This window comes from Ostrea edulis, chromosome 10 (genome assembly GCF_947568905.1).
Source record: "Ostrea edulis chromosome 10, xbOstEdul1.1, whole genome shotgun sequence".
Taxonomy (NCBI): Eukaryota; Metazoa; Mollusca; class Bivalvia; order Ostreida; family Ostreidae; genus Ostrea; species Ostrea edulis.
This window is the reverse complement of record NC_079173.1, coordinates 22,976,342-22,987,272: the sequence shown is the minus strand read 5'-3', so window position 1 is coordinate 22,987,272 and position 10,931 is coordinate 22,976,342. Positions and strand designations below refer to the sequence as shown.

General features: G+C 34.3%; 1 protein-coding gene across 8 annotated transcripts in view; it reads right to left on the bottom strand.

The window, feature by feature from the left end:
• LOC125665556 (parathyroid hormone/parathyroid hormone-related peptide receptor-like) overlaps window positions 1-10,931 on the bottom strand; it is a 54,506-nt gene continuing 43,575 nt past the window's right edge. For 7 of the 8 annotated variants that reach the window (XM_048898257.2, XM_048898255.2, XM_048898254.2 and 4 more), the window contains 9 exons: window positions 10,175-10,269; window positions 9,283-9,451; window positions 8,197-8,353; window positions 6,872-6,932; window positions 6,675-6,744; window positions 5,781-5,872; window positions 4,808-4,946; window positions 3,944-3,985; window positions 1-1,473 (listed from right to left, as the gene is read on the bottom strand). In XM_048898257.2, the coding sequence (XP_048754214.1) occupies window positions 1,177-1,473; window positions 3,944-3,985; window positions 4,808-4,946; window positions 5,781-5,872; window positions 6,675-6,744; window positions 6,872-6,932; window positions 8,197-8,353; window positions 9,283-9,451; window positions 10,175-10,269 (1,122 nt within the window). In that variant the 3' untranslated portion in view covers window positions 1-1,176. The remainder of the gene's footprint in view (window positions 1,474-3,943; window positions 3,986-4,807; window positions 4,947-5,780; window positions 5,873-6,674; window positions 6,745-6,871; window positions 6,933-8,196; window positions 8,354-9,282; window positions 9,452-10,174; window positions 10,270-10,931) is intronic. The other variant, XM_048898259.2, reaches the window with a different exon arrangement.

The window sequence follows — 10,931 nt, the reverse complement described above, 5'->3', positions numbered from 1 at the left end:
AAGTATATAATATTTTAATTCACATAATGAAAGAATCATATTACAAATTAACAACTACACGTATTTGAAAAATATGTCTAATGCAATAAAAATCACAGCTTATGTTTAATGTAAAATGGACACGTGTAAAATCTTTGGTATGCAATAACTCACTTCAAATATCAATGATGTACAGGAAAGACCAACAATACGTATATGATGTAATAATAATATGAAATAAATAAATGACTTTCCAATTTATAGATACATATCTATTACTGTAAGCCAATTTTTATTCGCGGCTACTTAATTTCGCGATTCACCTGTGGTAAACTGGTTCGCAGCTAGTAATTTTCGCGATCGAGCCTTTTTCGAGCCTGACAGACATTCAAGGACTGGTTTACGACAAGAAGTATTTGCGACAAATTTTCTCACACGCAAATAAAAGTTGGTTTACATTATCTCTCGAGGGACTGTCGTTGACTATGGAAAAATCTACTCCGCTTTAATTTCTTCTTCACACAATGCAATATAACGATGGCAAAACATATTCACTTTATTTACAATTAATCAACTACATGTATACATGTAGTAGTGATTCTAAATTGTAGTGTTTTAATGTTAGTGCACACTTAAAAGTCACATTGCTTTAACAGAGCTCCTAATTTAATACAGCTTTAAATATGGCCCTGGAATTGAAAATATTCTCGTGCCAATTAATGCTATAGAAATAATATTAATGATTTAGATCATGTGACGAGACAAAATTCCGGAAAACTCGGCTAGCACTTCCTCGTTCTTTGCTACTCACCTTATCTTATGTCAGACATTCATTATTTACTCCCGTGAGATTCATCAAACAGACATTTAAACACAATATTGAGACAGTTCTACAAATAAATATAAGGAACCGAATAAATAAAGCACGACAGTTCATTGCTCTTCACTCGAAGAAATTTGCTGCCTTCACAAATAGTACTAAACAAGGTACTATGCAATAAAACGGTAAAAGTCGGGGCGATAACATCAAGACATTCTTAGTATTTGTCAGTGTTGGGTTCACAAGTTCCGACCGCAAACGAACACCACCGACTCTTAAACAAGTAAATTCCTATCTGTTAGGTATCACAGATTTCTTTTATCCTAAACTGGGGTGAACAATACTTAATTCAACAAACAGAATCGTGTTATTCAGTGTTAAATGGTTTCCTCAACTTTTCCATTTTGGTGCTGGGAAATTCCATTTTCCTTCACATACACTTTGTTCCTCTGTAATGGATGTAGCTCCTCATTAAGTCCCATTAGCGATGTTTCACGGGTACAATTTCCGTTTGCATGGTCTTTGGAATCTTGGGAATTTGTCGTTGAACCAAGTGAACCTCCACGCGTGCGCGATATGAATGACGTCATGGTGTCTCTCGTGCTTTTTCGACTGATTCCTCGACCACGTGATATCATAAACCTTCGCCATTTTTTCTTTATTTCTGCTTGTACCTTTCATAGAATAAACAAGATACCTCATGGATCATATATATTGAATCAGAAATATATACATGTAAACACCGATTACACATACTTTTCCCTCAGTTTTCAAAGAAAATTATTTTTTAACACTAACATGTTCATTAAATTAAAATCGTCCCGTTGGGATCCAGGTTAGAATAGGTCCTCAGTACCCCTTGCTTGTTGTAAGAGGCGATTTAATAAGACGGTCCTTCCGATGAGATCGCAAAAACCGAGGTCCCGTGTCACAGCAGATGTGACACGATAAAGATCTTTCCCTGCTCAAAGGCGACGTCTCCATATGAGTGCAAAATTCTCGGGAGGGACGTTAAACAATATACAATCAAATTAAAATATATGTAGTCCCCAATTGCCTGTGTAATATCCTTCAAAACGGATGACGACTTGTATTACGGAAAATAATATTAGAGAAGAGTCGTTTTGGCGATATTTTTAATTTGGATATTTATTTTTGATGATATTCTTAGTCCTGCTACATTGTAGCGTACGACAAAGATGGAAGGGGGTGTATTCTAACAACAAGATGGTTGATAAATTATTTAGTAACTACAACAAAATAATTTATAACTTATTTGGCTTAAAGCTGTATGACCCGATGTTCATGTATTATTTTTGTGCATTATTACTTTAAAGCAGATCAATTACTTTATAAAGTTATTAACTTTCCCTTAATTACATGCTTGAAAACATCTGCATGTAAAAGAAAACAGTGAGAATATTATTTAGAAAGTAAATAAGTGTGGTACATATATAAATCATCCCATAATAGACGTCTATAAATAGACCCACGCGCGTCAGGGGAATCCCAACATGATGTATTAACTGGTCTAGTTTTAAGGCTGAAAGAGCGTAAAACAACGAACTACTGAAAGGTATTTGATATTTTAATTTCTATTAAACTTATGGCACGGTACTGTTGTAACAAAATACACAATTTTACACAGATAAGACCACCGCTGATCTGAAAGTTTGAACTGGTCACGTGACTATCACTTGAAATGGCAGAGTGACGCGGTTATTTGTAAACATCGATTTAAAATCAAATAATTTGGGTTGAAACAGGTGAAATAATTAGTAATATGTCGTACACCCTCATAACTACATACGTGCGATGATTTAATAGCGTTTTTACGAGATGGGAAAAAAATATTGTAATTTGGACCATACAGCTTTAAAGTACCTTTGCTTTCAATCCAAGTTTTTCTTTTGTTTTGGTAATTTGTTTCAGTTTCTATATTTTTACAAGGTATATAATCTTAATTAAATCTATAAAATCATGCATTTCAGACTCATTTTAGATTTCAAATGAAAGTACCACATAGTTTGTTAAATCCACCTCTGGTTTTTCAATGTGAAATTGTACATCTCTGACCGATACCCCAGGGAGTTAAGATATGAAATCCTTAAATACACTAGTTTATATCTGAATGTTTATAAATTGTGTAGGCAAGTTCTGACTTAGTCTCTGTATAAAATAAAATTACATCAATATGTTTCACCTACGCCATGACAGGGTTCAACACTCTACATGTAAATGGAATAAGTCTGTTTCGAATTCAAATTTCCTTCGAAAACACTCTTTTACATAGGGATGTCGCTAGCTTTAGCAAAAGCGTCATGGTATAACTTTATGCTAAGCGTTCAGCGACATCTGGCAATGACCGATCTTACTATGACAACGCCCATCGAGAAATAGGTCTCTTTCTTTGTAGATCTCAAAAGTGTCATGATCTAAATTTCTCTTTTATGCCCATGTGTTACGGAGAAACATGCTCTAAATGTACCTAGAATGACGAAACAAGCCTGTCTCGATTTGGATTCGAACCCTGACACACTAAGCGATGTGTAACCCAGTGATTCTTCTGAAGATTCATATTTACCACCACAGTACCCGCCGTATAATGACAATTTTTGACAGGGAACTTAACCATTTATTCAAATTGTAACACCATTCACGTAAAATTTAGTATAGGTTTGCAATTGGCCCGGTGGTCAATGACGTCAGAGACGTCGATTATGATTATGTGTTTGTTGTACGTCCATTTGAGAAATTTGCACTCACGTTTAGACGTCACCATCTGTAAGTGAAACAGCATGAATTTAGACCTTTAACGTGCCCACACCTGCCGAAACACGAGTACTTCAATGTTAAGGTAATTTCCGAAACATTTTCAAATACCGAGGACGTGGGAAAGGAACAAAGCACTATGTTTACGTTGACTCAGTCGTGGCACATGCGGAACTCGAACTCACGACCTGATATTCACAAAGCCCACACTCTACCTGATATCATATGTGTACAGGTTAACAGGTTCCGGACAAAAACTTATCATACGAGTTCAATTGATCATTCAGCTAGGGTGAGCTACGAACCATCAAACTGTGATATTCTTATGATTATGAGCTTTTCACATTTATTGTAATAAGTTGAGTTATTTACCTCTCCGTTGAAGAAACAGAAAATTAAAGCTACGATGAAGCCCTAAAAAGAAGAGAAATCAAACTTTAAGAAATTGTATGCTATACGTTAAAGTTATACATAAAATCATTATTGTAAATTTACGTAGAACAATGCAACCTTATAGCTGATGAAATAAACCAAATTTTCTATCAATTAACCAAAATATGCTGGATAATCAGTAACGAGAGTTTTGATTGGACACGATTGACATCTAGGGGATACTTTTGATAGAACATGTAATCTACATGTGCGTTAAAATAATTAAATTAATAATAACAATGATAATGTATAATAATGATGATGATAATGCTTATAGGAGTTAAGAGATTGATCACTGTTCGTTATATTCACCTTTATAGGAGTTAAGAGATTGGTCACTGTTCATTATCTTCACCTTTATAGGAGTTAAGAAATTGATCACTGATCATTATCTTCACCTTTCATATACATTACATTTGGGCTATAATTATTATTTGATTGCATAAAATATTTATAAGGATTCAGAAAGTTTGCGACCTAAGATCCTATAGGAACACTTTTTCTCCCCCTCCACAAAAAAGAGAGGCCCACATTCTTCCAAATAGTATGTCAATTTTTTCCAGCAAGAAAAAGGTTGCAATTCCTCTAGACCCACTAAAGCATAGTGAAAGGCGAACTTCAAGATAACGAACAGTGATCAAACTCTTAAATTCCTATAAGCAATACAAAATATAGAGTTGGGCAAACACGGACTCCTGGATATACATGTACCAGGGGTGGGATCAGGTGTCTAGGAGGATTAAGCATCTCCTGTTGACCGGTCACACCCGCCGTGAACCCTATATCGTCCACTTGCTCATTTACCTGAAACGAATTGAAGAACATTTCGAAGTACAACCTGACCAGTTCTGCCTCGTCACTGACGTTGTCCGGGAGGCCGATAAATACCACGTAATGGACGCCAAACAGGGGGATCAGGACTAAGGTCGACTTGGCTAGTTTTCTGAAGGACACAGGGATTTCTTTAATTCAATACATCAAAATTATCTTGAAACTGGATTACCTTTCATGCTTTATGTTGTCGTAAAATATTATTAATGTTAATGAATGCTCTTATGCATGAAGAAATGAATTATATTTTCATATGCAGATTGATATTTTTAATGACTTGGAAGTTTAAGTGTTAATGTAGACTTTGTTTTAATGATAAGCTCAAGTGTTAGACAAAGTGTGCAAAGAGTTTCACACGTGAAAAGATTTAAAAAGTATGCAAGGAAAACGTTTTTAAAATAATATATAGAAAGCATATCTAACATATGAAATATATCATGGAATATCTCTTTGTCGTTAAACATGCAATTCCAACAATTTTTAAGGTAACAACACTTGGATTATAATCCTTGAACTGATGGATATGAAACTGATTTAGGAAACATTCCGGCAATTCATATAAATCAAAACTCAAAGGTCAATCAAACACTTAAAAATCTTAACAAAGTTCACTACTACAGAAACAACATAAATGTTATGTTTCATCTACAGACGGAAAATAAAACTACTTATGTACTTGAAGTTTGTACTTATCAAAATTATGTTTAACCTGTAATTAAAAGATGCATTCTGATGAAAAAAGGAAATCAATATTCCTCTGTTAATGACACAACGTACATAAATTAGGTTGAAATATGATGTTATATTTAACTATATACATGTAAGTATGTTTCTATATCAAATCATTCGTATTTTAAGATGTCAGTGTAAACGTGCGCTTTCCTTATGCATTCATATGCCATGCTATTTTTTCAAATAAAAATCATGAACATATAAAAGTACTCACTTGTACCTAAACTTCTTAGTTTCATTTGCATTGAATGCGTTTAGTTTTGTGAAGAGTATTCTTATAATGTTGATGAAAATCACAAAGTTGACCTGCAATATACAAAGCGGCATTTCATTAATTATTACAGAGCTGTGCCTAGTATGTTTTCATCTAGTATTTTTATATAACCCTTCATCGTCTTGGTGCTGTTTCACAAATAAATTTAACGACTTCCGAAATTACATTTCAAATACCATTAACACATTGACAGGGCCGTAAATTACATGGAGGCGGAGGAGGCAGCTGCCTCCTCCAACTTTTGAGCCAAAAAAAAATTAAAATTTAAAGTTCATTAGAATTTATGTTGTTTCCAATAACTAAGAATATGATACCTCCCTTAAAAAGCATTCCAAATCTTTCTTTTAGAATGAGTTAGTCAAGTAACATCTTAGAAGGCCCTAGAATCAAGGATTTTGCACGAAACGTGTTCAGTGTGCACAAAATGTGCTCAGCGTCTGGGCGGCCCCCAGACCCCCGCCTAATTTCCTGCCTCCTCCAAATTGAAGGTTAATTTACGGCCCTGATTGAAATTCGTATTTTATAGATTATAAATCTATAGCTTATATAATGAAGAGCACTCTACTTAGTAAAGGTTCTCTTGAGATTTGTAACAGTTTCTTTCTACTTTAATAACTTAGCTGTAGATCTTAGTATCCATACACTGCTTACGGAGAGTGCGTGATAAGGACAATTTCACAATACAGTGCAACATGTGAAATCTTTGACCATGGGAGAAATCTTTTTGTGTTCGATCACAAAGGATATTGATTTGAACAGTGTCATAGAAAGGAGAATAGAAAGGGGAATGGAAATTGGAGTCAAAATAAATGGTTTTATCTGTATTTGACTTACCACAACGGATGCCACTATGGGGGCTCTTAAAATCCAAAAATAGCCTGGGGTTGGATGAGTATTCCAGCACCTAGACCACACGGTTAGAAAATATTATAGTGTTTCAGAATCAAGCATCAAGAAAATACACACAAGCACACATTTTGGTAAACAAAATGCCCATTCCAAAGACTAACAATTGAAGTATATGTACTCACAAAACGTCTTCTGATGTCGCCCTCACTATCACCCATGGTATCACACACAACAACTGTGAGGCTAAAAAAGTCATTATAATTAAGTATACAGCAAACAAAATATGTTACTACAATAATTTAATAATAGCTATGCATAATAGTATATTTTTCCTTTCGTATTCAATACTAGAATTATTTCTCTCATAATATTTTGGTTGCCTTTCTGTATTTGAAATTTAATTTTTATTTAACCGGTTAACAGGGGATGCATATTCCTTCTAGGCACCAATCACTGGTATGTCTAGGCGTCCGTGATTGCCCTACTCTTAATTTTGTATTCACGTGTATAATATCATGTATTTATATAGGAATTATGAGATTGATCATTGTTTGTTATCGTAACATTTTTCAATGTAAATAATGAATAATTACATGTATGTACATGCATTTGAAAAGTGCGATATATTTTACCATTTCGGCACATATTACATTGATAACTGTTTGTCATTCATATGGAGGAAAAAGAGAAGTGTTTGTGAAAAGTAAGACAGAATATGGACCTAAGTAACCCAATTTTCTATTTAGATTTCAAAATGACTTAAAACAATGAAACAAAATTAAATAAATTCTATAACAATTTTTGGGGGTATTTCATGTCATTAAACGAGTCAGTTCTTTGCATAAAAATTATTCAAGCTATAATTGGAATTTCTAAATCTCGAATTAAAAAACATGAAAAGCGTAATTTATTCCGCAAACTTAATTAGAAATTGTAGCTGATCCTGATGAGAAAGGTCTATCATAATGAGAAAGAATCATGAATAGTTATCAAGACACGTCCCAAGGATTAAGAACTATTGAAAATGCAAGGAATTTCACTATAATTTGACTACATCTTTTTCTAAGTCCAAGAAAGCATTAATTGTCACATTGCACAGAAATTAGAAATGTGGATCTGTCTTGCGAGGAATTAACTCCATATCACGTAGTAAAGGATAGATACTTTGTATCATATGTATGTAAACCATATTGGTTATACTTTGCATAATGATCACAGACTGAGACAATGACAGATGGAAGATCGCACAATAGAAACAACGATATTTGTTTGCTTCACATTTGCTTGATCATGATTTAGGGCCCACAGCGGGTGTGACCGATTAACAGGAGATGCTTACTCCTCTTTGTCACCTGATCCCACCTCTGGTACAGTATATTCATGGGGTCGGTGTTTGTCCTTCTCTTAATTGTTTGCTCTTTATGAGATTGATCACTGTTCGTTATCTTCACCTGTCCATGTAAGCCCTATCACGTAACGACTACATGTTATACTGTGGAAATCGTACCCCATCCAAACAGAACGAGCCATTTGACTCCGCTATTTTCCGAGAAAACAGCCACCGAGACGAGCATATGAAGATACAGTCCTTCCACCAAGATCCACATGTAATTGGCCCCCAAGAAGTAATAAAACATCGTGAAGAAAAATTTACACTCCCAGTGCTGAAGTAAAGATAAGAAATTATGGCTGTTATAACGTAGCATTATATATGTGTATATTTACGTATTTGTATAAATGATAGCAATATATCTTACCAATTAAATATGTTCCTGAAAATTCTGACACAAATAACACATGTACAATCATGTATAAAAGGTGAAGATAACGAACAGTGATCAATCTCATAACTCCTATAAGCAATACCAAAATAGATAGTTGGGCAAACACGGACCCCTGGACACACCAGAGGTGGGATCAGGTGCCTAGGAGGAGTAAGCATCCCCTGTCAACCGGTACATGTAACAACCACCCTGAGCCCTATATCTTGATCAGGTAAACGGAGTTATCCGTAGTCAAAATCAGTGTGCTAAGAACGGTCTAATGTTTATAAGAGTTATGAGATTGAGCTTTGTTCGTTATCTTCACGTCGCACCATTCATATAAATGGTAACAATTAGGCAAAATGTTACACACTTCATTTGTAAATTAGGGAGGAAAACACGTGGTCATGATTGTCGACTTCCACTTGAAAATGAATGAAAATGTAAGTATCAGCAATATTTGCATATTCCTTATATATTTAGTCCAGTTGGTTAGAGTCTCGATTGCTTATCTGTAGATCGTGGGTTGGAGTCTAACAGGAGTTTTAATAATATATACAGTATGGATTATTTTGAACTAAAACTTCATTTTATTTAAATAAGGTAAAATTGAATGTCTTCATTTTCAAAATACCATTGTACACATCTTCTACTAGTATTTTATAGATATTCGCTTAGTAATCCTAATCCTGTTAAAGGTTAAACCTTTGACATTGTGAGGATGGGTACATGTAATCTTTGGTATGAATGCATTCTAATATAAGCTGTACCTGTCATAAATAAACGTGTAATATCTTTAAACGGAATTATAGGTTCAATTACAAACTTACAGATCCCTCGCTTTTGAATTCCACAAGTCCATTGGATGATTGTATGACGTCATTATGGAATCCAACACCACTGACTAATAAATTTTCCTTCAGAAATGAAAATGAGGCTCGGATCATAAATGATGCAAATAAATTGACGTGGATTGAAGTCCGTGGGCAACGAAGTTTCCTGGCAAAAAAGATACAATGCTAAAATGATACCACTCTTGTGTAATAAGTATATGTATCAATAAAGCAATGACCACAAACGTCTAGTGGTTAGGCGTCCTTTTGACAACCGGGAGACCTCGGGAGTGATCCCTTGCAGCCTTTTCAAAATTTAAACGTTTAGAATAGGTAACGACTTTTTGTCGCCAATTGCGAGACATTATGAGTGAAATGTATATGATTCCATAAAGTCTACAGCTTTTGTACCGATCTTAAATGTAATGGAAAATTTGATACGACATGGAGTTAAATTCTTTCCCAAATCATATATAAATTACTAAGTTTTGTTGATATCCCAATGAAATGATTGTACATAAATCGAGACGTCAACGGTTTTAGAAGGATTGCCACAAAGCAAATCTAAATCCAAAGAGAGCAATGCGATGAGGGGTAGTTATCGTGAGCATGAGTGACAAGATCTCGTGTTTAAGATATTCAAATCACTCAAAAAGAGTACCCAATATGTAAAGGAAGAAACTAAATGTGCAATTAAGGTAGATTTATATTTTCTGGGTTTTTTTTTTTTTATCAGATTATTATTTTTAGAATGAATTTCATGGACTGAATCAAATTAGAATATAACAAACTCTACAAATATGCATTGTAGATTCATTTCTCAAAAGAATGAATCAAAGTTTATTTCGAGTTTACCACAGATGTTGCCTGATCTTCGAGGAGAGCTTACCTAAACAGAAGCATGATGACTGTCGCCAGAAGCAATGAAACCAGAGAGACCCCATAACCAATGTTGTACATAAGAGTGATGGACGGCATGTGGTCCTGTAGAGAAAGCAAAGATAATGTTAAGGGCGTTTAAAGCTTCCAAACTTTTCAAGAGACTAGAAAAGTTTGTTTTAAGACTTGTGCATTTAAACATACAAAGTTAAGAACTGATATTATCTGCAAAGTCTTGCTTGAAATTATCAGCAAATCTTTGCTGGTAAATGTAGTTTCGTGTTCACATGCATGTATATATCCAACGACTTTTATTTGAATCGAAAATATTCCATCATAACTTTTGATATTCATCTATAATTAGCAACAGAAAGTGTTTTACAGAGGATATATCATAATCAAGGAAAACACTAACTCCATAGAATGCTAAAACTGTATAGACAATGGTTCAATATTTATTCCATTGGTCCATATACATTATATATTTACTACTTATACCTAACCAGTTGAAAATTTGTTTGTCGGTTCCAATTTTGAAAGGGTGTCGAAAGGACTGCATTTTGTGGCGGAAGGATTTTTGTTATCAAAATGATCTTAATTTGACCAATTTCACAATTTTCTTTTAACAATGTATCATCTGATACAAGAAGTAGATACTTGGAACTAATTCAGATGTGGAGTTAAAGAAATGTTGTCTTTAAGAAAGATTGTTGAAACCCCCTGTAACATCAACTTGTTTGCCAGTAGCCTGCCTCGATTAAAATATT